The following is a 27,516-nucleotide window of genomic DNA, read 5'->3' as shown; positions in this document are numbered from 1 at the left end:
AGGGGAAAGCGCAGGCCGCGATAACGCGTGAGATGCGTACGCAGGTTGAACAAAGACCGGGGCGCCTGGTTAGCATCTAGAAGCATCCAGCAGCATCCCGCCGCCGCCTTGTTGCGCGATGCTACGCCGAGGCAGCCGTATGACCGCTTGTTCCGACTCGCGCGACGTAGTTCCGTTCACTCGGTCGCGTTACATATCTAATTCGCGTCATGAAAACGCGGCGTTACAGGAGAACAGAGTGTATATATGCGAGCAATGAGCAAGAGTCGTCAAGCACAGTTCAATCCCCATTCCCCACATGCGCGGTATGATTGCAATATCCGTGTGCAGTCTCGCCCGAGGCCACAATCAGGCCCATCGCCACAATCAGGCCCATCGCCACAATCAGGCCTGAGGCCACAATCAGGCCCATCGCCACAATCAGGCCCGTCACCACAATCAGGCCTGACGCCACAATCAGGCCCGTCGCCACAATCAGGCCTGAGGCCACAATCAGGCCCGAGGCCACAATCAGGCCCGAGGCCACAATCAGGCCCGAGGCCACAATCAGGCCCGTCGCCACAATCAGGCCCGAGGCCACAATCAGGCCCGAGGCCACAATCAGGCCTGAGGCCACAATCAGGCCCGTCGCCACAATCAGGCCCGAGGCCACAATCAGGCCCGAGGCCCCTGCTTGATCTACTTCCCCTCCTCTCTTGCCGAGACCGCTGCGATTCTGGCAAATCTGTAAGTCTCTATGAGACACGCCGAATCCTGGTTTTGGTTATGAAGACGTCGCTGAAGAAAATTAATTTACATGAAATGTTTCCCTCTTAAAGAATTGTCAGGCAGTTTTTTTTCCCTTAAGGATACGTCCCAGATCTTTGTACCCTTAGAGGTGGCAACCGTAGCCTGTCATGGCGTTGGAAACTACTGCAGCCCAGGCTGTGTCTCCCCTCCCCCACGGTGCCTGCGAGTTCGTTTGAGTCGGAACTCCCTGCACCCTCTCTTTGGCTGCTCTCCTTACATAGAAGAGCCCTGAAGACGTAATGCACGAGAAACGTGGAGACGTGCGTGCTTGGAATGAAGCTGAGAGGCAGAAAGGGAAACCCGAGTGAGATACATCCAATACACTGTTCACAATAACAGTGAGTGGATTATGAAGGACAGAAGGGATTGATGGCCAGTGCTCGAAAATGAAGATGGCATGGCAACTAACGGAGGGCCTACGCTTAAGATTGCGTCAATCCGTGCAAACCTCCAATCACTCACTCTCCATGCGTTCTTGTGTAATTTTCAGCTTTTGTTCCAAGCCATTTTCATGATCTAATTAAAACAACATTGGATGACAACTGTGGACAGGACCGATCTGCCTCCTTGCGGGACCGTTTTCGTCAAGAACTGTTTACATTTTACTTTATTCCCCTACGGCTGGACTCGTCTGTAATGCACAGGCAAGAAGAGTCGATCCTAGACATCATCGATGGAAATGGATTGTGAGCGAGGTGGCTGTAGATGAGACGAGTCGTGCGGTTGGTTCCATTATCCATGTAATGCTGCCGGAAATTAAAACGCCCCACGTGTGTATTTCCATTGCCTGGTTTTGCTAAGTTTCCGTCGGCCCGGAGGGGTGGAATTGTATTAAATTCGAGGATAAGGCCACTCAGGGGATCCTCTGTATAGCCAGCGGAGATAACCTCAGCTGTCAGCTCAGTGTCTCAATTCAGATGTCCCGCTGCGAGATTCTATCAGTCGGACTGATGAAATGGTACCACCGTGGGGGGACGGCTGACGCTCTGGACGTGCATTCCAGCGGTCACCGGTTCAGGCTGACCTCCCGGCGCGGCAGCTGAGAACGACGGTGCAAGTTTCTTCAATGGCCCCCCTCTCTGCCTGCACCATGGTAACACCGCATTGTGTCCATCGGCGGGTCACGTTTGGTGGGCCTCAAGTGTGGGTACTGCCACCTATTTCAAGATGTCTGGCCCGCGTGATCACGTAGGCCACCACAGAGGAGCTCCTCTCTAGAGCTCCGTCTAACGAGGGGCTTTCTACCAGCAGTTGCGTGAACAAGCAAATGCAGGGCTGCACTTTTGTCTTTTATGTGTTTTGAAAGGCAGGCGTTCGCACGTGCTCCTCCCTTGATGATCTTCATCTTGACCACCCCCCCACCCTCGCTCCCCCAGGCACTCCGCTGTGGTTCTACATGCAGATCGCTCCCATCCGTAACGAGCACGATAAGGTGGTCCTCTTCCTCTGCACTTTCCGTGACATCACGGCCTTCAAGCAGCCCATAGAAGACGACTCCACGAAAGGTGGGTTGCTGTACTGACGTCGATCCACTGGGCAGTCTGATCTGTGTAAACGTGTCACCAAATTAACGGCATTAAAATATTTCTAAGAATTTTCCGTATAATTTTTTGAGTATCATCCACTTGCACGTAATGCAATCGTTTTTTGTTGATTTGTTTTAACACTTATAAGTGTGATGAAGGTAGGGAACGCATCCAAGATGACGTATTCTTGAGAGCGATGAAATCGATGAATTGCGCAGATGCTTGGTGGATGTTTACGTAGTGAGAGGTGGCCGTGGCTCATCCAGCAGTGGATTGACCACGACTGATGAACATTTATTTTCAACCACTTAAAATATTAATAATTCACAGAGCCCTCTATCATTCCACCGATGGATGAAAACCTCGCCACGCTGTGTTGGTCGTGGGTGCGTTCCACCATAATTCACCATATTTCACCATAATTCACCACGCCTTATCAGTAGAAGCGTTGATGCTGGACAACCCCTCTTACCTGCGACAATGTAGGAGAGGGTTGTGGATAAGCAAAGCGGGTATCAGGAGTTGTGACCCCTGAGGTGGCGAAGATGCCCGTGGGCTGTGAGCTAAACCACAGCCAGGGCCACTGACCACCCAGAGCGCAACGCAGGTCATTTTATCCCACCCCCCACTTCCCCCTCCCCGGCCGAAATAACGTACAACCGTTTTAAAATACAATTTGACTAAAATGTCAGCCTAATTTTCTTCCAGGTTTATATCTGATTTCATCTTCACTAAGAACAGCAATTCCAAAGTCTGTGAATGTCACGGACAAAGCTGCTCTGACAAAAGCACGTGTCATTCGGAGAAGGAACGTGCCACTTACGACATTCATGGCGTGAAATGCGAATTTTGGTCGTTAACGCCTCTTTGTTGTTGTGTTGGAGAATGCTGTGCGCATCTTAGCATGCGGCTTGCTGATTTGCTGTGTATGAGGGATGCGTTTCAGAAAAATGTTTTTGGATATCAGATTTTTTTATTTTTCGAGCCAATTGAAGGTTTTTTTTGTTGCATATTTTTATATTTTCAGATTTGAACCGATTAGATTTTCATATCTCGCCATTTGCGCACAAAATGCCACGATTTGAATAATGTTAAACGTTCATAAAAAAACCTTTAACAATAAGTTACGTCACTAAAAATATAATTATGAGGTTAATATTTTCAACCAGCTCCCCCTTCATTAAGCAAAAACGCCTCTGTCAAAGCCCAAATGTTGGATTAGTCTAATTAAACTGTTGCTAAAATAATCATCCCAGCAGACAAAAGAGCAAAATGAAAGCCTAATCACTTGACAAAGAGATGTGAAAACAATACAAATGAGGCTTTGTGCGGCGAGTCGCTCACACGGGGCGCGGAGCGACGGCGTCTCTCCCCACACAGCCCCGTCCGCCGCTGTCACCTCACGGCGGATCGCTCGCCGCGCAGTTCCCGCAGGCAGCTGATGCGTGCATGTGGTGGCCTATGTGATCACGCGGGCCAGACATCTTGAAATAGGTGGCAGTACCCACACTTGAGGCCCACCAAACGTGACCCGCCGATGGACACAATGCGGTGTTACCATGGTGCAGGCAGAGAGGGGGGCCATTGAAGAAACTTGCACCGTCGTTCTCAGCTGCCGCGCCGGGAGGTCAGCCTGAACCGGTGACCGCTGGAATGCGCGTCCAGAGCGTCCGTACGTAGCCAACCGCGCTAATCGGAGAGCGGAGACCGCGAAGCGACGTCGGCCAGTTATTTGCCCGCCGGGCGTCGGGATCGGCCTTTGTGACGTCACCGAGCGTGGGCGTGGCCGGCCGCCATGTTGAGAGCGCTCGCGGGCGCCTCGTGCTCGACGCGCCGCTCCGTGGGCGGCCAACGGAGTCGCCGGAGGGCTGAGACGCGACCCGCACGGTGCCCGACTCGGGCGAGGTTTGTTCCGGCCGCGGCCGAGCGATCGACGATTTGGGCGCCGTCCCTCCGGTGCGCCGTCGTCGCGGTAGCCGAGGCGACGGCGTTCCCGCAGGCCGGCGGCATCGCCACCTCCGCTGTCGGTGTCGCGGCGTTAGGGACGTCACCGCCGAGCGACAGGTCTCTGCCGAGAGTCACGCCGGGGACGCGTACGCATCACGCCCATGGCACGCGGTGCCCGAGGCGCACTCTGGTGTTGCGCTCGCCGTGCCGTGTCAGCCGTCGACAGCGACTGTGCGTTCGGTGCGTTCCCGTTGTTGTTACCGTTTAGGCTGGACCAAGTTTGCCCGGCTGACACGCGCCCTCACCAACAGCCGCAGCGTCCTGCAGCAGCTGACGCCCAACGTGCACAAGGGGGAGAACGTGCACAAGCACTCACGCCTCGCCGAGGTGAGGCCAGCACAGCGCGCAGTGGCGGCAGCAGTGGCACAGACGAGCAGCGCGAGAACAACTCGGCCGTCATCGCCGTCACCATCGACATCACCGCCATCATCGTCATCATCACCACCACCATCATCACCACCATCATCAGCACCATCATCACCACCATCATCACCATCATCACCACTACAATCATAACCACCATCACCACTACCACCATCATCACCACCATCATTACCATCATCACCACCATCATCACCACCACCACCACCATCATCACCACTACCACCACCACCATCATCACCATCATCATCACCACCACCATCATCACCACCATCACCATTATCATCACCATCATCACCACCACCACCATCATCACCACCACCATCACCACCCTGCAACTTGCAGACGTCTAGGAACGGGAAAGGGTGAAGCTGCTCGTCTTCCTCTCTCCCTTGACGACCGCGGGGGCTCTGGGTGGCGATGCCTCGAGTTTTCTAAGGCCGGACGGCGTGGGGGCACCGCCGATGCTTAGCTCGTGGCCACGTCCCCGTAAGTGCGCGCGTACACGTGCACCTCCTCTAACCCGGGTTGCCATGAGCGGGAGTGGCCGGCGGAATTACCACGGTCGTCACCAAACGTTGAACAGAGACGGTAAACGGCACATTCCTGGCAACTTCACGCATGATGGTGGTCATGTGTGTTGGCACAGATTGAGTTGTAATCATTGCACGCTCGCCTTACTTTGAACAATTGGTCTCAATGTGGTGAAACATAGATCTCAAACCAGACGCTGGTGGCTCTGCGGCTGCACGTGGCTGCCCGTAGTCCAGCACTCCGCAGCGAGGGTTGGTGGTTCAAGGCAACAAATTCGTGAAACTCGCTTCCCGTGGGCGTCGAGGTCGCCATCTCGGCATCACAAGTGAATTGCAGTCCAGCAAGCGGGTTAATCTCCGCCTGTTTGGGACTGAGTGTTGCCCACCTCGCACCGTGTGTTTTCTCGGGTAACTCATGTTTCCTCCCACGTGTATAGAGCACTCGTCGGTGGGCTTGGCCATCCATCCCATTGTAGGACCACAGAGCTTGGGAAATTGCTGGCTCCATTCCTGGCCGCCTCGCCGCGAGGCTGTGGTTTAATGTGCTTCTGTACAAAAATCTGTTACATATTCCGCCGCGTTTTGAGATGCAACTTGCACCAATGATGCTACGTGGAATAATTCCTATAAGTTACAAGTACATGCCTCGACATGCCCATTTCCTCCTTTACTGTGTAGGTGCTTCAGCTGGGCTCGGACATCTTGCCTCAGTACAAGCAAGAGACACCCAAGACACCTCCACACATAATCCTTCACTACTGTGCCTTCAAAACCACTTGGGATTGGATTATCCTCATCCTCACCTTCTACACAGCCATAATGGTCCCCTATAACGTCTCGTTTAAGACCAAGCAAAACAACGTCGCCTGGCTGGTGGTGGACAGCGTGGTCGATGTCATATTCCTGGTGGACATCGTCTTGAACTTTCACACCACGTTCGTCGGGCCAGCCGGGGAGGTAATCTCCGACCCAAAGTTAATCCGCATGAACTACCTGAAGACGTGGTTTGTTATCGACCTGCTCTCCTGCCTGCCGTACGACATCATCAACGCCTTCGAGAACGTCGACGAGGTGGGTGGAGTAGTTCCCGCGTGCGGAGGGAGCCGTCGGAGGGGGGGGGGGGTGTAACGCCGTGTCCTCCGCTTCTCTCCACAGCCGCGCATTTTACATTGGTTTATTTTTGCCGTGGTTGCATTTTATAAAAAAAAACATTGCTCTGCCCACTTATCCACGTTCAACGATGGGAGGTGTCATGGAGAGTAGGCTACGTTTTTGTGTGTGTGTGTTAAAGAACAAAAAAAAACAGTTGAACTGCAGTAAAACGAAAGGGACACGCAATTATCTCGCTTCGTAAAGCACGTAACATCGAGCGTCCCTATCCGACTCGCTCTACATTTAATTTTCTCTACGCGGTCACGACCCCGCACCTCCGATTAGCTAATTGTCTACGTACATTGCGAAAGAAGTTTAACGTACGTACGTACGAGGCCACGACACCTGTTGCCTCGTGCCCCGCACACGTCCAGTGGACGTTCGGGGGCGTTACTTATCTTCTTTTATTTCTGCCTTTGCCGCCCCGTGTTGTTGTTGTTATGGTTTCCTTCTTTATCTGTTTGTTTTCTGCTACCCGTGTTCCCTCCTCACGCTGCATGACTCGCTCCTTGCATGGCTGGACGACGCGATGTCGTGCCCGCGCAGAGCTGGAACGAGCGCGCCATCACGCGAGTACGCGCGTCGCACGCACGCACAGCAGCGAACGCACCGCACCACCATGCGCCGTCGTCCTCGAGATGAGGAAACAAACGAGAGGGGACGGCTCCGTCCACCTCGCATAAAATCGTGCTTCAGATCCAGCGGGTCCTGTAAGCGACGAGAGACTCTCACCGAGGCGTGGGAGAAGCCCCACGTGGGGTTTCTCCCACGTGCTCAGGTCGCCATTTTTCCCAACGATGCTGTCAAACGTGAATAGCGAGTGCTATCCTGCCGGAATGTACTGCTTTAATTACCACCTGGTCCTTTGTCCGAGTGTGGCCACGTGTTGAACATTTCTTCTCTCAAACTCTCGCGAAGCATCCGGTCGCCACTCTTATTGTCATTGTTATTCCGTTAACAGACAACAATTTGATAAGAGTGGAGACCCGGGTGAGTGATTCATTGTTTCAACTCCTGAAGATGCCTGCAGTAGTGCGTGGCAAAAGCTTGATGGGAGGAGACGCTCATTGCTCGGCCTCCACCTACGTCACCCGTGCCTGCGGAATTACTATAAAAACTAATTTTTTTTATGTGACCAGGTAAGGCTCACTGAGCTATATAGATATTTTTAAGAAGCAACCTAGCCACAACTGATAGCCTTCGTGCCGAGTCAGCCCTAACTACGTCTACGAAGCCACGTTTCTAGCCGTATGCCTTAAAATCGCTGCGATCTGAAAACAGCGTTACGAATCGACGATGAAACTGCTGCCAACGAGCATAATCATGTTCAATTCTACATTCACCTCACGACGTGAGGTGAACAGCACCGCAGCGTTTTGCGAGAATCAAAATCTTTCCTGGAAACGCCTTGGGCACAAACTGATCGTCTGAACCTTGCGTCTGACGGCGTCGTTCCCTCCGTCTCTACCCTGAGCTTGCTGTCCACCAGCCACGCTTCGTGTCTCATCTCCACAGTTTCATCCCATTTCCTTCCACGAGCGGCGTTGGTTGGTTGATTGTTAAGAGTGAAGATGTATTTCTTGTGGCGTAGCACTTTCTTGCATCAGTATTCACCTATCACCTAATCACACGGGATGCGCCCGGTGGCCAAAGCTAAGCAGAATTCAGCCTGGACAAAGCCTGTTTGGGTGATGACCAGGCACAATCAGATGATCTTAGAACCCATTAGGAGCGGCTCACAATGCTGGTTCTGTCGTCCACACACGCTATTGCTCATTCGCAGTGTATCTTACAACGTGAAGTAATAACATTCCGCCCTTTAGCGATCCACTGCTGGATGATGTGCTACACGGGCCGAATCAGGTCCCGATGGCGCTTGTGTGGTCACACTTTACCACCCCGATGAGTGGCGGTTGGTAAAGGGGTGGCCCATGACTGGATCGTAGGTCTCTCTCTCTCTCCATGGACGTTGGCTCGATTTGAGTTCAGGTTGCCGCCATGTTCACATCATCGTCCGTGAACCATAGAACTGCCACCGCCACTGCCACCGCCACTGCAACCACTGCTGCTGCTGCCGCTGCTTCACCCGTCATACGAGCTGTTTTGATTTGCCGTATTCATTTTCAAATGTGAGCGCTTTCCTTTTCAGAATTCACATTCAAGCGAACAGTGTGGGGGGTTCTTTGTTTTGGCTGCACGTGTCTCCCTATGGCAATGCAGTCGTTACACTTGTTTGAAAATCTAGGCAATGTCCTATTTTATTTTAGGAGTCTACCCCACACAACAATATTATTATTATTATCAGTGGTTGATGACACTGGGCGATACTTAGTGAAACTACGGATGACAAGGAGCCACCAGGGTTGCCTTCCTACTACCGAGTTGCCGGGTAATGTCATCACGTGCTCGGACCATCCGGTTGGCCACCGGAGGTGTCAGCTGACGGGGATTACAGAAGCCACAGGTTATTTAACTCATAGCTATAGATTAGTTACAAGATGTTCTTTTTAATCGAAATATCTCCTGGATCTGCTCTTTCTAAACTATTTTCCGTGGTGGTTGGGTAGCTCAGAGGGATTAAGCACGATTCTATTTTAAGCACTGAGTTGGCAATTCTGATATCCCGAGGTAAAACGCGGCCAACCACCCGTGATTTAACTGGGTTCATCGAGTCCATGATGCCTGACGGTCTCCGCCCAGTCGCCAACGATGACACAAAACACCCATCGTATTAAAACGTGATTATTCACATCGTTTGTATGAACTCCGACTCTTGAGGATTAGCTCGTTGGTTTGAAAGAAAAAAACAGTCGATCTACGACAGCGTAACGAAGTAGCAGCTCTTCACGATCAGCCCCGTCCGCCGTGGTGCTGGCGACGCTACACCTGGCTGTAATCCTGCGTTCAAAGTCCACCCTGGATGCTCCCAAGCAGCTGCTGCAGGCGGCCAGGACAGATTCCTGTAGCTCGCCGCTGACCTTTCACTGATTCGCTGATTCTGAGGCCCTGTCACCTTCAATGTGAGACTCGTTCTCTCATTGTCTCTGCTGAGCCAAACGCAAGCAGCACATCCAGTTTCTATTCAGCCCGTGCCTCTTTCTCACGATCGTAAGCTCATAACGCTTGGCACTTCTTTCTCTACTAACTAATCTTGGAACTCACACGTCATGTTGTCAAGGATGCCTCCAAGACAAGGTGTCTCGCCTATTCACCGGTGCACAGGTCTTCTGGGTGGCGCCGCGTATCTCCTCGTTGTGCATTCCGGTCGTGCTGCGCCATTCACGACGTCCGGCGTTCCGCTCCGCACGCTCCGAGCTTCTCCCAATTCAGTTCCTCAAAAAGCTCCCGGCACTGTCGGGCGGAACGTCGGACACCGTGCCGAACGACACACGCGGAAACCCGCCCGAACACTGCGTCGGGGAAGTTGTCCGGGCCGCTTAGAGCCGGGGCCCCTTCGGGACGAGGTCTCCCTCCCCAGCTGCTGGACGCGTGGCCGTGTGTCGGACCGCAGGGCATCAGCAGCTTGTTCAGCTCGCTCAAGGTGGTGCGCCTGCTGCGCCTGGGCCGCGTGGCGCGCAAGCTCGACCACTACATCGAGTACGGCGCCGCCGTGCTCGTGCTGCTCGTGTGCGTGTTCGGCCTCGCCGCGCACTGGCTCGCCTGCATCTGGTACAGCATCGGCGACTACGAGGTGCGTCCACGCCGCGTTGAGCCGCTCTCTGCCGGGACCACGCCTGTGCGACGCGTCGTCCGTGTTACCGGAGCGAGCCGGGACCACGCGTGCGCGACACCTCGTGTGTCCGTGTTACCCGAGCGAGCGCATTATTGCATGCTTGGCTGTGCTTCGCGAAGTCGTCGTCCATTGACGGAATTAGCGATAGTTTACGTGCCAGGCCCGGTGTAGCCAGCCGTGCTAATTGGAGGTGTGGAGAAGCGGCGTTCGTGGCCGGCTCCCCTCCTCCGCTCTCCACGCCGATGGCCCGACGGCTTTACCCAATCGTATGCTTTAGCTCTGAGCCCTTTTCCACGACAGCTTGATAGCAGGCGCTGCTTAGCGAGAGACAACGGAATGAGGGCAAACCGGTGCGATCATCGTCTAGACGTCGTGTTTGTTTCATAGACGTTGCACGCAAGAATGGAGGTTAAACAAATAATGTCAAAAAGTTTAATTGTTGAATTAAACATTTTTCTCTCAGGTGATTGCTACAAAAAAACGTTCGGGAAAGTTGCAGGAAAGACAACTTGATTACAATGTTGCATTTCTGTGTGAAATGTCGTGTTTGTATCTCTCCCACCAACGTGTGAATTGTGTAAAATGTACACGTCTGTGTTTATAACCACGGCCGCTCTCTACTTTCCGAAGCGTTAAAATAACAGACGAATATTATCTTGGATTTAAGTTTTTCTCCAGAGGTTCTGAAACAATCTTTAACAATGGGCTTGTACATCGACGTGGAATGGATGGGAATTAGGGTTGCCACCTCTGAGGTTAAAAAAACCGGGACATATCTTGGCAAAAAGAATATCTCACAACATCAGAATTTTGGAGATCCGTGTAAATCAGTGGTGTAATTATTACGCCACTTTCAGATTTCCCAGGGCAGCTACCTCTAGACAAGGAGGATTCTGGGGGGGGGGGGAAACAGGACAGGTAGAAGCCCCGTCCTGGAGTTGATGGATCACAAAAGATTTGTGAAACCTTCCAAACCTGGTAGTTTTCTGGATTGCCAGGAGATTTACGGACAGCTGATGAGTATACGTGAATTCGAGTGCCTGATGCTCTTTGATATCAATATGAACGCAGCTTTAACGCGTACGTATGACGCGCAGGTGTGTTCCATTCAAGGCAGGTGAGGGTGCATCATACGCGGCGTTGCAGTTTCTTATCAGCCGGTTACAAATCGAGCGCAGGAGGGTAACGCGACACACTTCGTCTTCATGAGCCAGTCAACGTGGAAATGCTCCTCCCTGTCAAAGTTGCTGCCCCTCAACTCCCGACAGTTGAATCCACCGCCTTGAGCTGTCCCCACTGCACGGGAGGCGTGGCGCAAATAACAAACGGCGACGATGGCGACGCTTCGCCGTCTTCTCCAGTACCAACACAGCCGCCATTCGCCACCGAGTGACGGCGACGCCACCACGGTGCCTGTGCCAGGCTAGGTGCACTTTGAGAACCACGTGAGAGTGTCGAAGGCTCGCCGACGGGAGGTCACGGGACAGACCCAGCAGGTGCCGTGGGCCGGCTGACCGAGATGACCGGCCGATGCGCCAGCTGTGCCCCCGTGCCGACTTGCCGCGTTTTAGCAGCTGTGTTCCCCTAACACCCCCCACCTCCGCCCTAATCAACGGCGGCGGCGGCGCGCGCAGGTGATCGACGAGTCGACGAACCTCATCCGCAAACACTCGTGGCTCTACCAGCTGGGCGAGACGATCGGCACGCCGTACCACTTCAACGGCACCCAGTGGGAGGGCGGCCCCAGCAAGGACGCTGTCTACATCTCGTCGCTCTACTTCACCATGACGAGCCTCACCAGCATCGGCTTCGGCAACATCGCGCCCACCACCGACGGGGAGAAGATCTTCGCCGTCGCCATGATGATGATCGGATGTGAGTTGGAGTTGCCGACGCGCGTCCTCGTCTTCACCCCCCCCCCCCCCGCACACGACGACCGACCGTCACCGTCCACTGCGCTGACCCAGCCCTGAAGCGTGACCTTTGGTTAAAGACGGAGGTGGGGCCATACAGTAACTCGGGGTGGGGGGGGGGGGGTGCGCGACCCGGTCAATGTTAAATTTTAAACCAAAGTGAAAGGCGACGGGTTTAGAACGGGAGGGCCGAGCCGCGAGCGGCGCTTCGGGGGGCCACCGCATCGCGCCCCGCACGCACCGCGTGGGGCGGCCAGCCCGTGCCTCGTCGCAGCATCTGCACCTCGAGTGCAACTCCTCCTCCTCCTCCTCAGCAGCTGGGTGTGGGTGCCCCGGTGGTGTGGGTGCCCCGGTGGTGTGGGTGCCCCGGTGGGGTGGGTGCCCCGGTGGTGTGGGTGCCCCGGTGGTGTGGGTGCCCCGGTGGGGTGGGTGCCCTGGTGGTGTGGGTGCCCCGGTGGTGTGGGTGCCCCGGTGGTGTGGGTGCCCTGGTGGTGTGGGTGCCCCGGTGGTGTGGGTGCCCTGGTGGTGTGGGTGCCCCGGTGGTGTGGGTGCCCCGGTGGTGTGGGTGCCCCGGTGGTGTGGGTGCCCCGGTGGGGTGGGTGCCCCGGTGGTGTGGGTGCCCCGGTGGTGTGGGTGCCCCGGTGGTGTGGGTGCCCTGGTGGTGTGGGTGCCCCGGTGGGGTGGGTGCCCTGGTGGTGTGGGTGCCCTGGTGGTGTGGGTGCCCTGGTGGTGTGGGCGCCCCGGTGGTGTGGGTGCCCTGGTGGTGTGGGTGCCCTGGTGGTGTGGGTGCCCTGGTGGTGTGGGTGCCCCGGTGGTGTGGGTGCCCCGGTGGTGTGGGTGCCCCGGTGGGGTGGGTGCCCCGGTGGTGTGGGTGCCCTGGTGGTGTGGGTGCCCCGGTGGTGTGGGTGCCCCGGTGGTGTGGGTGCCCCGGTGGGGTGGGTGCCCCGGTGGTGTGGGTGCCCCGGTGCTGCGGGGTCAGCAGTGTCGCCATGCGTGAGCCGTCGCTTTACAGCCCTGCTTATCCCTGCTCAAACCCACAAAGGCGGCGATAGCAGCTGTTCTCTACGAATTAGATCTCAAAACCCCGTATCTGTGTGTGCCCAGGCCCTTCGTGTTTGCTCAAAGTCATCGCCTATCTCTGCGAGTACAGCGGCGAGCGAGAGCTTCTACCTCGATATGTCTGGACCGTGCGGTGCAGCACCACAGTAATGACATGCACTATTTTATATGGCCTCTGAGACATCGTATTTTTACACCTTGGATGTAATTGGTTTTTCGAAAAGCAGGTTTATTTACAGGGGCGGAATCAAAATGAAAACAGCGTGCGGTATTCTGACAGTAAACTAGCTTTGTGTCTTATCAACCTAATTACAAGGATATATATATATATGTGTGTGTGTGTGTGCGTATTTGCATTCAATTTGGCGCCTAAACGGCGCGGTGTCCTAATCGCCTCACGAGCATTCAAATCGTGAAAATAAATTATCGTCAGGAGGAAACGTCTGACAGGATAGAGGGGGTGTGGGAAGAGAGAGAGAGAGCATGGAGACATTGGAGGGCTGTGAGTCAGGAGTCAAAGCGAGGCCAGCGATGGACGCTCGTGCGCCTCGCGCCGCATGGTGGACGCTGGCGGCGGGGGGTGATGTCAAGGGGCTGCCGCGCCGGGAGAGCGACGATCCCCGCGACCTCCCGGCCGTCATGCCGAGCGCGCTCGCCATCTACGCCGCGGTGGCACCGTCGCTGTTCGTACGCCGCCGTTCCGCTCGGGGTTGTTTCTCTTTTCGCTTTGAAAATCGATGCCATTTAGGTGGTTGGCGGGCGGAAGTTCGCTCGGTATCAATTATAAATGAAGTGAAGCGGGCTGTCCACGCGATGGGGCTTACAGCGTAGACGATAAACCAAGAATGAGCATCTTGCTGAGGCCAATCGTTGGCGCACCATCACGTGGCAGAGACTCGTGATCGCGGCGCCGCTGCCCAGAGCACGATGCAAAGCGACGCGCGCAGATGAATGTAGTTTAAAATCTCGCAAACGCGTTTAGAAATTAACGAGGTTAAAGGAAACAAGTTGCATTTCCGTGCTGCAAATACACACGCACGTGAACTACACATGAACTACGCACGTGAAATAAGCGTGTTGTACTTCCCCGGACGTACGGCGTGAAAGAAGTTCAACATACGTACACACGTACGTGAACTACACGCGGACTACACACGTGAAACACACACACACACGCACAATGGAGCAGAAAGGACCTTGGCAGCGTCTTCTCTCCCCAATTTTGCCGGGACGTCACCCGGGGTCATGGACGCGCGGGAGAAGAGCGGCCGAGTTGGCGTGGAGCAAACACGCCGGCGTGCTCGTTAGAGTCGCCTTCGCGTCACCGAATGTTTATATCCGTTACTGCCCTCCCATATCGCGCAGTGTATACAGCACGTCTCATTAAATACGGATCCGGTAGGGCTGACCGCGCTTGGCTTTCGCCCGATGTGTTTACTCCTCTCGGCGGACGGAACGTTCCGTGCTGATTTTAAAACTTTGTCATTAAATGCAAATGATGTGCGTGCACAAGTTGAACCTGCCGGAACGTGCGCTCTTGCGCGCTGTGGATTGACAATTTTGATAGCCCCTACGCAGGGTGAAGGTGACACCCGTAGGCTCTAGGAGTGGCACGACCACTGTGTCCGTTTTCGCGGTTGTGCTGTGCGGCTCCGCGATCCGGTTTCCAGTTGTGCTGACATTTCAGTCCATTACCTGAAGAAGCTCTCAACGCGTGAAGCGAAACGTCAGACCTCGAGGCATACATAACCCAAAGGTGCATCGGACAGATACACGTGACATCGATATTATAACCCTTTCTTGGAACAAGAAAGCAATTGCGTTAACATTGTGAAATGCCTCGTTTCATCCGAACAGCGCTCCTGTACGCGACCATCTTTGGCAACGTGACCACGATCTTCCAGCAGATGTACGCCAACACGAACCGCTACCACGAGATGCTCAACAGCGTCAGGGACTTCCTGAAGCTCTACCAGGTGCCCAAGGGGCTGAGCGAGCGCGTCATGGACTACATTGTGTCCACCTGGTCTATGTCCAAGGGCATTGACACCGAGAAGGTATGTCACCGCCACGTGTGTGCCCAATGGTGATAGCGGGTTCTAGCAATAATTCACCAGCAGTAATTACTTTTAGGGCCCCCAATCTACCAGTGTCTTCAAATTGACAATACGGTGAATTAAAATAGATAACAGAGTCTTGTGTTTGTTCGTCTAGCTCCGTGCGTGACTGCAGGCCTCCAGCAGCGGTTACAGGTGTTGCCCGTGATTGAGCGGGGCATAGCTAGACACGCTGGTGCCTGGCCCAAGGTAGCATCCGCGCACAGCCACCCCCTGCTGCTGCTGCTGCTGCCCACGCCACTGTGGGCGGCGTGGGCAGCAGCAGCAGCAGCGCCGCCCCACCAACAACTCTGAGCCACCACCGCCGGCTTCGTCTCCACTGCGTCAGCTCCACCGTGGCGCAACGCTGGACCACGATGATGTCACAGGGTTGCTCATGAAGTCACTTCAGCGGACCCCTTTATCCACGTGTTAAGCGCATTCTCTATGCTCGTGTCAAACCGAATTCAAGATGCCGCCGTGTTTTCTTAGTGCGGTCATCGGTGACGAAGCCGAGACCATCGCCACCTTGGGAAGTTGACCGCAGGCGGCGCTCGGACTCGCGCACTCGCCCCCTGGGCCAACACCTCCACAATCACTAGTTGCGGGAATGTTATGTTCAAACAATCTTGTTGGATACATAAATAAATTGAACTAAATTTGTTCACAGCATTGGCAGTTGTGTCAAAGTAAAAATACCAAAAGAACTTGCCATGTTCATGAATAACATTTCCTTACGATCATCATCAGCCATGGTTCAATCCACTGCTAGATGAAGGCCTCCCCAAGCCTCCGCTACCTCTCACAATCCTGCAATGTGATAGTCCACCCGGCACCTGCGCATGAACCGATTTCATCGCTCCGCCTTCATGGTGAACGTTCTCTCAGACGCATTCCGTTCCTCGGCTGCCACTCCGTTGTACCTGACCATCGGCAATCGTCCCTTCTCGTGATGCATCATGCCCAAGGGTGTGAGCGTCACGTTGGCCAGATGTTAACTACCTCACCTGGTATACAGGTGGTCGTGGGTTCTATCCCCACCCTGACACCTGTATATTTGGAATTTGTATGTCCATCTCCCCGCGGTCGCGTGGATTTTTCTCTGGGTCCTCTGGTTTTTCCCTTCACATTTAGAAACATTCATTTAGAGTTTTTGGCTGCGATAAATTGCAACGTAATAAGCCACTTCGTTGAGCTACCATTTGTGGCCAGGTCGCTTCTGCAAAAGAGCGATGTAGCTCAGTGGGCCTTCCCTGGTAAAATAAAAAAAAGTTTAGTTTAGTGTTCTCTGACCAATGTGCTCCTGTGTCGTTCAGTGTAATTCCAAGCGTGCATCTCTGTGCATTTTTCAGTCATTGTTTCATTTTTTGTGTAAATGGCCACCTTAACATTTCCGTATGACAGGAAATGTACACGTCAATTGCATTCTCTCATAGTGGCCCTTCTTTTAAGAACCCCTACTGGCATTGTGCGCTGATTTGTGGGTTGTGTTTCGAACGCCGCGTGTGTGCTCATTGTAAGTGTCTGTAATTGGATGGAATCCGCCACGTGTAGAGGATTGCTAAACAAAACGTATTCACTGCTTCATAAATATGTTTATTGGACAAAGTATGATACGTTTTTAGGAAGGGATGTATATATAATCAAATAATCACATATTTTTAAATAAACATCGGAAACCTTAAAATATGTTTATTAGGCATTGAAAGTTAAGAGAGATAGCACCTTTGATTAGCACGGTTGGCTACGTACAGTGCGAAAAAAGTTAAAGATAATTTACGTGACCACATCTGCATTCCTTCGCCACGGCCCTGCAGCCAATGCCCGACCATTGAACAACCCAGACACAACGATCAAAACAACTTTAGCCTCCCGAGCCTTACCCTTCCGATCCATTGCAGGTGCTGCACATCTGCCCAAAGGACATGCGGGCGGACATCTGCGTGCACCTCAACCGCAAGGTGTTCAACGAGCACCCCGCCTTCCGCCTGGCCAGCGACGGGTGCCTGCGCGCGCTCGCCGTCGAGTTCCAGACGCACCACTGCGCCCCGGGGGACCTCATCTACCACGCGGGCGAGAGCGTCGACACGCTCTGCTTCGTCGTGTCGGGCTCCCTCGAGGTCATACAGGACGACGAGGTCGTGGCCATCTTGGGTAAGGGCGCCGCCCGGGTCACCTCTCGCCGCCGCCGCCGCGGCCGCAACACGCGGCCCCGGTACGGCCGCGGCCTCGCGACCATCGCTCGCTCGCTCGCACGCTCGCACGCAAGGCGGCTTCCCCACGGCCTTCCTCCATGCAGCACCACGGCCGTGCGCCACTTGAAAGCTGACGCGCGACGGCCGCTCGCTGCGGGAACGGAAGGGAGCGGCACGCGAGGCACCCCCTCACCCCTCTCTCTCCGGCTCTTGCGAGCGAGAGCTCTGCGCTCGCTGTTGTACCATCCGAATCACTCTCCTGAGCCACGTGGAGACACATGGATGCACTCGCCGAGCCTTCTCTCAGGCAGTCATCGTCGATGCGACGCGACAGCCAACAACAACTTTTTGTCTCTCCTCCGCACCTCCGATTAGCACGGTTGGCTACGTACGGTGCGAAAGAAGTTCCACATACATACGTACACGTACATACGTACACGGCACTGCTGGGCCTCTACTCGACGGAGCACCAGGGAGCCCATCAACAGCCTATTTTTACCTACTTTTCCACACTTTACCCCAAAGTGTAATTGCACCAGACACCGTGTAACTGTGGAGTCTACAGGCTGTTCCCGCTCGGTCCCTCCGCATGCACCGATCACACCGTGTGGCAACGGCTGCGATGGGGGACTGTTATCTGCTTTTAGGTCCATAGCACCGATGAGATTTTTCAGTAAAAAGAAATCACTGTACTTTAATAGAAACTTAATTTGTAATTTCACACCAGAGTACAAAAATAGCACTGCAATGATCCAGGGATCATTCATTCTGATTATATTTTTTTAAAGTGGCAATGTCCAATGGGAAATTGTTGCCTTTTTAAATTTAGAATTCAAATGAAGATTAAATAGTTTCGACTAATTTATTTTGTAATCAATAATATTTAAAAATTATCAATTTAGTTTTTGTATTGGTGTCATTTTATTAGAATGCGCATTGTATTGAGGACTTACGTTGAATGTTAACCTGTGGCGGGTGTTGACGTGTGTGTGTGTGCACGTGTCTCCACACACACGTGTGTGTGCACGTGTGTGCACACGCGTGTGTGTGCACGCGTGTGTGTGTGCAGGGACCGCCGGCTGGTGTCAGAGTGCAGTGTTGAGGTGGCCGGTGGCTCAAATGTTTGGTGGGGCAGTGCGGGGGGTGGGGGGGCGAGGGGGGCGAGGGGGCGGTGGGGGGGCGAGGGGGGCGAGGGGGCGGTGGGGGGGGGCACGGGCGGGGGGGGGCCTTAAAATGGAAGTGGAATTATTTAATTATTCGCGACCTTTGCCGAATATTTGGCACGGCTGCTGGTGGTGCGCAAGGGCCCATGGGAAGTGGTTATTAAGCGGTATCATTAGGCCGGACACACTGGACTCCTTGAATTTAATATAATTTAGTAATCAATTCCACCTACATCAATTATACATTTTAACAACTTGTTAAACGGTTATTTTAACTGTTTCTTTTAATTTAAAAAGCATACTTTGTATATATTTTTGTAAAAACGCGAAAGCAACTTGTCTATACGAGGCACCGCACAGACCATCCACCGCTGATTACACGTTAGACACCATCAAATGAAAACGTAATTCTCTACACACATGTTCAGGCGGTCCCCGCTTGAACAACGCAAAGCGTTGCTGGAAACCTGCGCCGTAAATCGGATCGTAGTAAATCGGACCCGAATTTCCCATAGACAGTACAAGCAGTACAAACAGCACTTGCCGGTGTGTACCTAACGTGGTGTAATCGGTAACGATCCGCAAAAAACGCCTCGGAGTAACAAAAAGTTTCAGCCAGGTCACGTCGGAAACCGGACTGACTGTTCAAATGTGTTCGGAGTCGTCTTGGGGGATGCGTCGTAAACAATCATTCTGATTTATCATGCACATTCCATCCTAGGATCACAATGCGCAATGCATGAAGAGCAGGAAACTAAAACAGAACCAGCAGGGCAACCGAGAAAACTCAAGAGGGAAGGACACGTAAAGATATGGGTTTTCAAAGCAGACTTAACTATATCTACCGACTTTGATTGCCTGATTTTAAGTGGCAAGACGTTCCATAGTCTGGGTGCCACGCTCACGAAAGCACGATCACCAACAGAGCGCAACCTCGACCTGGGAGTGCTGAGCAGTTGGAGATCCATGGTGGCATTATATAAGATGCGTAGATGTGTGCCGGTGTAAACCGGAGAGCGCCTATATTTGTGTTTTTGTTTGGGGAACTGTTCAGGAAAGGGTGACGTGTTTGGAGACGTCTTCTGGAAGGAGCGGGTGATCGCTCCGTCGTGCGCCAACGTACGCGCGCTCACCTACTGCGACCTGCACGTCATCCGGCGCGACGCGCTCATCAAGGTCCTCGACTTCTACATGGCCTTCGCAAACTCCTTCTCCAGGAACCTCATCCTCACCTACACGCTCCGCAAGAGGGTGAGCGAGCGTGCGAGCGTGTGCGTGCGTGCGTATATGTGTGTGCGTGTGTGTGTTTGTGTGTGCGTGCACGACCTACATCGCGCTCACACTGAACAGCCCGTGCGCGGAAGCGCCTATATCACTAAAGGATAAATATTCCACTCATCTGCTGATCAAATGAAAAAATCTATCGCACAAATTCTCCATTATTCATGTCACTTAGAACAGCAGAAAAATTACACTGCCAAGAAGCAAGAGAAACACGAGTGTGCATTCCGTCTTCGAACACGACACCTATATTCCACAAATCATTTGTATGCACGATACACAGCAAGGGTTAAGTGTAGAGAGTTCAGCTAAAACATGTCAATGCTCTCTCAAATATCCTCTGTGAGTGCGCCCGCGCTACGGTCGAGCAGGTTTACGATAAATTAATTAATGTGAAGCGACGCCCTGACGTGACATCTGCTACTCAGGGCTCCAATATTCTCGCACTGTTAGCGCTGTTCAGCGAGTGCGGAGTGTGCTATGACTTACTCTGCAAGCTCGACATTGAGCCATGACATCTACATTTGAATGTAAATGGCATTTGAATCCAACTGCATCTCAAGATGCTTGAGATAATAATAGTAAAGCTATTGGCAATTGCAAAAAGAGCTTAGGATCCGGAGGTACAATATTCATCAGACGTTGCATTGTAGCTGCTGTGCCCCCGTGTTAACACGCTCATTCCTCCACTTCGACCTTGTCACCTCGAACACTTACAAAGCTGTCGCCAGGTTCACCAAGCCACTACACGTGTCACCTTCAATCTCCTTCAAATGGGTTCCTCATTCCACTGACCCTTGCTTCTCTATCATCTAACGCCTATCGCTCCTCTAACCTCTATCTGGGGACCCCGCATCACCGCCGTTGCCAAGGGAACTGGCAAAGAGACTGTGGCTTCTATTTTAACAAAAAGCCTCAGCGCTCTGCAGGTCAGGGGTCTGTACAGTTTAGTGTTTGGTTTGTTGTCCTTCCCCCGCACCTCCGATTAGCACGGTTGGCTACGTGCGGTGGTGCGAAAGAAGTTCAACAGACATGCAGATGCCACATCAGGATAGCGGGTGAACGATAACACTGAGGGCCTGGTGTACGTCTTGAGAATTACACCTGAAACGCACACTTTGGCTGTTTGCCGCATCATTGGTTCAAGAGACAGCACTTTTTTCATAAATAAAAACATTTAAGATTATTATTATTTTTATTTTATGATCCAGGAAAGTCTATTTGACTCTCAGTATGTAGCGACGTTGCTGCTGCTGTGTGTAATCCCAATTGAGTAATTGTCAGGTTATTTTTCAGCATTGCTATGTTCGGCCAATAGCAGTGACATTGTGTGTTGTGTAGCTATGGGAGGAACCGGTGAACGCGGAATTTAAAATCCACGCAGAACAAGGGGAGAACATACAAACTCCACACGCTCACTCAAACTCTGCAGAACAGGGGGAGAATGCCCCTGGTGTAAATCCAGCCCAGGCCTTGTGAGGAAACACAGGTCTAACGTATCACAAAATAGGCAATATATAAATACCACTTTTAATTTGATTGTTCGTTTCATTCGAGACATACGATGGATACCAACATATGTTGTGTTTTAAGAACAGCATGTTTGACTTTTGACCATGAATTCTAGAAAATAATTCCACATTCAGTATTCACCTTGCGATGTGTGTATTTCCTATTTTCAGATTCCAATTGCAGGAAAATTTTTCGTCGAAGTTCCTTTTAAAAAAATAGTTTTTTGTTTGAGTAATAACTGTGAGCGGTTAAGTGCAGATTTTTTTTCCTCATCAATTATTCAGCTTCACATACCGAGGCAAAAAAAACCCCCTTGAAATCGGACGGCGTGGCCTCGCGTACCGACCGCGCCCTCGCTCGAGCACACGTCGATTGAGCGCGCGTCTCGTCCCCCGCAGCTGATCTTCCGCAAGATAAGCGACGTGAAGCGCGAAGAGGAGGAGCTTCAGAAGCTCAAGAACGAAGCGCCGCTCGACATCCCGCCGGACCACCCGGTGCGCAAGCTCTTCCAGCGCTTCCGCCAGCAGAAGGAGGCGCGCCTGCAGGCGGAGCGGCAGCGCCAGCTGCAGCAGCAGGACCTGGAGACGGGAGGCTCGTTCTACGACAAGCTCGGCGCCGACACTGCGGGCCCCGCGCCGCCCGGCGTCTCCGCGGCCGGCGAGGCCCACCTGTCCGTGGTCACCCTGCTGCGGCCCAAAGTCCAGAACGCGGACGCCGCTCAGGTGCAGGTGGCCGACGCGCGGGCCGCCGTCTCGTCCGCGCCCAAGAGGGCCAGCATCGGAGGCGGCGGCGGCAAGGGCTGGGCCAAGATCAAGGGCCCCGCCGACTACCTGCAGGTGGAGGGCGCCAAGAGGGGCGAGTGGGCGGGCGAGCAGGTGGCCAAGGCCGAGTCGATGGAGACCCTGCCGCAGCGGACGCGCGCGCAGATGCACGTGCAGGACATCCACCCGCCGCTACGCAAGACCGACTCGTGCGACAGCGGCATCACCAAGAGCGACCTGCGGCTCGACCGAGCGGGGGACGCCAACGTCGCGGGCAGCCCAGTGATCGGCGCGTGCGTCGGCGTCGGCGGCGCCAGCGGCCCCAGCACGACGCGGCCCAGCCCTACGGAGCCGAGCCCCGCGGCGGCGTCCGGCATGGCCACGCTGGTGGCGGCCACCACGACGGTGGCGTTGATGACCCCCCCCGCGGACGGCAAGCAGCCGTTCTCGCCGATCCCCGAGCAGAGCCTCTACGCGGCCGTCGTGGAGGTGAAGCTGGAGCTCAAGGAGGACATCGAGGCCCTGGGAGAGCGCGTCACGGGCCTCGAGAGGCAGCTCGCCGAGATCCTGGGCCTCCTGCGCAGGGACGCGAGGCCACCCTCCACGGCGCCGCGCTCGCCCGCCCTCTCCCCGCAGGATGTCTTCGACATGTCGAGGCCCATAACGCCGTCGCCCGACAAGGAAAACTTTCAATTCTAAAACTAGCTTTAAACGAGAAGGTTTTGCATAACAGTTTCTTGCTTCGGTAGAAGGTTTTAAAAAAAAAAAAAGGATTTTTGAAACACGGTAGTGACGTAACGACATTTGTCTTGGATTTCTTAAAATGCTGTGAACGTTAATCACACTCTATTTTATATAAAGTGAGGTGGTCAAGAATTCCTTGTGGTGACTGCTGCGAGACGCGTGAATGCGAAACAAGGTACTGTGCATACGGCAAGAGGTGAGAAGATATCATGACCGAGTTTACAGTGCTGCGTGTGTGTGTGAAGCAGCTGTGAATAGGAAATTGTTATTTCCAGATTTCTGCTCAAAAGTCAGATTGCTTTTACTTGGAATGCATTTAGAGCCTTACACTTCCTTACGTTTTGACTGTGGTTTTGCCTGCATGCATCGTTCTGAAAAAACAATAAGGAGACTAGGAGCGCCGCTATAAAATCACTAATAAAACAATACTGCATGAGTGTTATTACTTGAGGTTGCTAGGACGTCACACCCGTGAGCAGTGGAGTGAAGATTCAGAGTGGAAGTCACTGGTGTTTTGAGTACAGTACTTCACGAATGCAATTAAAATTGTACCATATTTTTGGGAGTTGTTTTATATTCAGGTATGTTTTTTACGTATTTAAGTCACGAAATTACATTTTCGAAAAGTGAAGAAACGTTTGATGCTTTTTATCAGGTTTTTACATCGCTGCTCGTTGACGCTGCCGGTCGTTGACGCCAGCACTGAAGGGTTCGCACAGAGTGGGGCAGCTGTTGGAAGTGCAAGGCTCCATAGATTCCTTTTAAATTGATTTCTTAACACAAGACTTAAGTGCTGATATAGCAAAAAAAAAATTACTTGGGCGTCTACTGCTAAGGCGAGAGGTAGTATTTGTATGATTGTTATTGTTGTCGTTGTTATTTTATGATACGTCATTAACGTGACACTAAACACTGGAGGGAAATGTGGGCACGTGTTTGGAAATGCGTTGTACTTGAAACAGGCATGCAGCACAGCACTATCATTGAATATAACGTGCTGACATGCCAAGCAATCGTGAGCCCTTTGTGTGAGACGTCAAGTGTCTATTAAAGTATTACACTGCTCCTACAGGCTTGCTGCGCTCGTCACTTGCTGCGTGTGTTGGGTCTTACTCGGGTGAACCTGTTGGGAGGTGGGGACTACTCGGATGAACCAGCCCTCGTGATCCAGCACCGTCTGCCTCTCCATGTTTTCCAATATTTTATTTTGACATACACATTTAAATAGCTCCACACGCTGCACGTGCCTGATACTTGCTAAACAACAGCACCGCGGCAAGCAGAGAGCGCCCGATTGAAATTCAGATCGTGTTCGTGTGTGTGTGTACACGTGTTCGTGGGGAGCGGTAGTTATAGCGTTTTACCCTGTACTCGAGTTCGATTCCCGCTCACAGCCAACACGATTATCTGAACCGATCATGGGCCACCCCTAGGTCGACTCAGCCTCAAACGAGTACCTGGTGTGGTGTGTAAACAACACTACTGGGGAGACAAAGGCGGTCTGGCGTGATGCTGCCCACCCGTCCACTCGTGTGCAGTGCTGACCTTCATAGGTGCTCGCTAACGCCACCTGCCCCAACAAGTTTGTTAGGGCTATACGAGTGATATTTTTTCCTTTGTGTTATATTACTGTTAATATACAGTATGTAATCTTGTTTCAAGCACAATGAGAGTTGATGTCCACGTTGGTAATGCCCTTTAGACACTGGCGAGCCAGCTGCTAACAACCCTGCCGGCTGCGCTCACCGGTTTACAGGTAGTGTAATTAATGTGTATCTGTGTAACACCTACTTTGTTGCTCATTTGAGATATTTACGGAAGAAGGCGTCATCAACCATTGTATAACATCATCGACATAGATTTTTCAACAAACTACAGTATTTTGAGCAATTACTAAATTGCCACTTTGGTACGACTCCCTTAATAGTGTATTTTAAAAGCCTTTCTTAATCCATTACCGTGACTGTACTGTTGGAGTAAGAGCTTTCTTCCCTCCTGATCCCAGCTTAATCTGACTTGTCTCTCCATGGATCTCTCAGTTCACATGAGATTTAGCGAGGGCCTTCAATAATCCAGCTAATTCCCTTTTAATCTCACCGTGTATCTGAAGGTGTCGTGCATAGCTTGTTAGAGATGTCATATGCCCTGATCCTGCATTATGAGAATAGGAGAGAACACATCGTTGGGCCTTCCTAATCAATCATTTTACGCGATCTAACCCCGAAAGAAACCTGTATATGGATGATGTAGGGTCTACAGTTCACAATCATAGCTAAAGCGAAACATTAAAAATGTGATAACCACTCGCTGTGTAAAATGTTGAGCGCCCAACGATAACAGGGGCAGGTCGTTGCTACGTTTACTTAACGTAGTAAACATCACTTAAACATCCGGTGAAATCTAGTCAATCTTGTGTAGCCTATGTATGCACTGCAATGTAATGTCTCCCACCATCTTCTATCCACTGCTGGATGAAGGCCTCCCCAAGTCGTCGCGGACCCTCACGGTCTCGTCACACAACGACACGTGTCCCACGCGAGCCAGTCTCGTCCGCTCCGTCTCCGCTGTGGTCGTCCTCTCGATCACTTGGCCATTCCTGACCATCGACCACCAACCCCTTTCGGGCGATGACCCCTCCCTATCCCACTCAACCGTCGTGATGGTGTCTCTCTACTCTGCGCTTGCTTTCTGACCCACACATTATTCTCTCGGTCGCGCTGTAATTCGAAGCCTGCCGTTCGCCACGTTTCCTTGTGCACTTTGCAACTTTGTTCCCGTTGTCAGCTTTGTTCCCGTTGTCAACTTTGTTCCCGTTGTCAGCCTTGCTCCCAAGCGTCGCAGTTTCTGATCCATGCGTCGAAAGCGTGCAACAACCACGGATGCCAAGCATCCCTTTCGCTATCGAGCGCGGATTTCCGAAGCGCTCCAACCTCCTCTCGCTCCTCGCTTCGTCCGATGTTTATCTGCTCTGCCTTTTTAGGCAGGCATCCGGCAAAGCAACATTCAATGAAATGTCTTTTCACTTCTCTCATTTCACCATATTAGCATGTTACATTAACCACAGCTCATCGTGAAATGTGAACAAAAAATGTCTTGAACTTCAGCTCAGATGTTGATATGATTACAGTGAAAATGTGCTATTAAAGTACAGCTTAATATCTCTCGTGGCGAACTACACACATTGCCTGCAGGGATATGTAGTGATTCCAGTCCAGGTAGTGAGGTGAGTGAGCTTTGCCCCGGGGTTTGTAATCCGCAGGGGACATTAGGTGAGTAAGTAGGGCACAGTCGGGAAGCGGAGGCGATGTTGCATGCATCACTGGCTGCTGGGCGACTCTTCACACGAGTCGGCGTGGATTTGACGACTGGGCAATGTTAAGCGGAGCTGACTAAGTGATCTGGAGCAACTCCACGTCCCTGATAATCTATGAAATTTCAGTCCAGTGCCTCCAATCACCGCGGAAAACACAATCCACCTACAATATGCCCAGACAAAGCTCATTTCAAAATAGAGTCCCATGTCCCAATTGGGTCATAGATACCACCACCACCGCCCCTAATTAGTGCATGGTTTGAAGTAATTCAGCTCAGCCAGTCACCTCGTTAATGTTAAGCCGATGGCCCCGTAGGCCTGATGATCTCACTCTCAACCATCGTCCAGGGGAACTGGTCGGATTGCTTTTTGGTTTGTTTAATTGAGCAGGTGAGCTCGACAGTGGAAGCACATTCATCAACTTGGCAGGAAAACACATTCACAGGTAAGTGGCGTTTTCATCCTACGTGTTAAATGTCCTCTTAGGGGCCGTCCATAAATGACGTCACGCGATTTTGGACAATTTTTGACCCCCCCCCCCCCATCGTCACACGGCGTCACAAAAAGTCAGACCCCCCCCCTCAAACATGACGTCACAAAGCTCTGCCCCCCCCTCAAAAAAAACATGCTTCAAATCGATTTAAAGCTTTCGTGACTGCAGGGATTCATATTCTTGGTTCTTTCGGTTTGTCACGTAGAAGGGAAATAATCAAATAATAAAAATATTAAACAATAAAATTCTCACGACGTTTCGACTGCAACACAAGCAATCATCATCAAATTTTCTTGTTGTGGATGTCACACCTGATGATGAGTGCTTGTGTTGCAGTCGAAACGTCGTGAGAATTTTATTGTTTTATATTTTTATTATTTTATTATTTCCCTTCTACGTGACAAACCGAAGGAACCAAAAATATGCTTCAAATCGCTTTAAACTATTGTCATCGTAGTGCGTATTTAATGTGCCGCTGCACTCTGATGTTGTAGGAGAAAACATTTAAAAGTCAATTTAATTAAGTAGAACGTGTTGTCTATATTTAAAGTTGCGCATTTTGATCTGACGTCACATTTCTCACCCCCCCCCCCACCCCCTTGTCACACATCGTTACAAATGTCTGACCCCCCCCCCCCCTAGGTGCGTGACGTCATTTATGGACGTCCCCTTATCCACAAAACATCTATTAAACAAAACATGAACAACATTTATTCCTTCGGCGTTTGGTATACGTGCAGTACAAAAAGGTCCGGACGTTGCAAGCGAAGAATGAAATCTCTGACGATGCGGGAAGGTGGGGGGACTGCGTGCGAATGCGCCCATTGTTCTCCGATTGGTTTAACTGGACGTTGAATGCTACCTC

The 27,516-nt window shown here is 52.4% G+C and overlaps 1 protein-coding gene across 3 annotated transcripts in view; it reads left to right on the top strand.

Annotated features, from left to right (window-relative positions):
* LOC133341254 (potassium voltage-gated channel subfamily H member 1-like) overlaps positions 1 to 23,892 on the top strand; it is a 35,293-nt gene extending 11,401 nt beyond the window's left edge. For 2 of the 3 annotated variants that reach the window (XM_061549741.1, XM_061549744.1), the window contains 10 exons: positions 2,166 to 2,294; positions 4,531 to 4,649; positions 5,915 to 6,307; positions 6,935 to 6,961; positions 9,900 to 10,079; positions 11,756 to 11,996; positions 14,951 to 15,150; positions 17,091 to 17,343; positions 19,602 to 19,798; positions 21,739 to 23,892. In XM_061549741.1, coding sequence (XP_061405725.1) covers positions 2,166 to 2,294; positions 4,531 to 4,649; positions 5,915 to 6,307; positions 6,935 to 6,961; positions 9,900 to 10,079; positions 11,756 to 11,996; positions 14,951 to 15,150; positions 17,091 to 17,343; positions 19,602 to 19,798; positions 21,739 to 22,800 — 2,801 coding nt within the window. In that variant the 3' untranslated portion in view covers positions 22,801 to 23,892. The remainder of the gene's footprint in view (positions 1 to 2,165; positions 2,295 to 4,530; positions 4,650 to 5,914; positions 6,308 to 6,934; positions 6,962 to 9,899; positions 10,080 to 11,755; positions 11,997 to 14,950; positions 15,151 to 17,090; positions 17,344 to 19,601; positions 19,799 to 21,738) is intronic. The other variant, XM_061549742.1, reaches the window with a different exon arrangement.
* The last annotated feature ends 3,624 nt before the right edge of the window (positions 23,893 to 27,516 follow it).

The sequence above is a fragment of the Lethenteron reissneri genome, chromosome 11 (genome assembly GCF_015708825.2).
Source record: "Lethenteron reissneri isolate LAM-NWPU_2019-01 chromosome 11, ASM1570882v1, whole genome shotgun sequence".
NCBI lineage: Eukaryota > Metazoa > Chordata > Hyperoartia > Petromyzontiformes > Petromyzontidae > Lethenteron > Lethenteron reissneri.
Note: the sequence above shows the minus strand (reverse complement) of the source record. Positions and strands in the feature narration are given on the sequence as shown.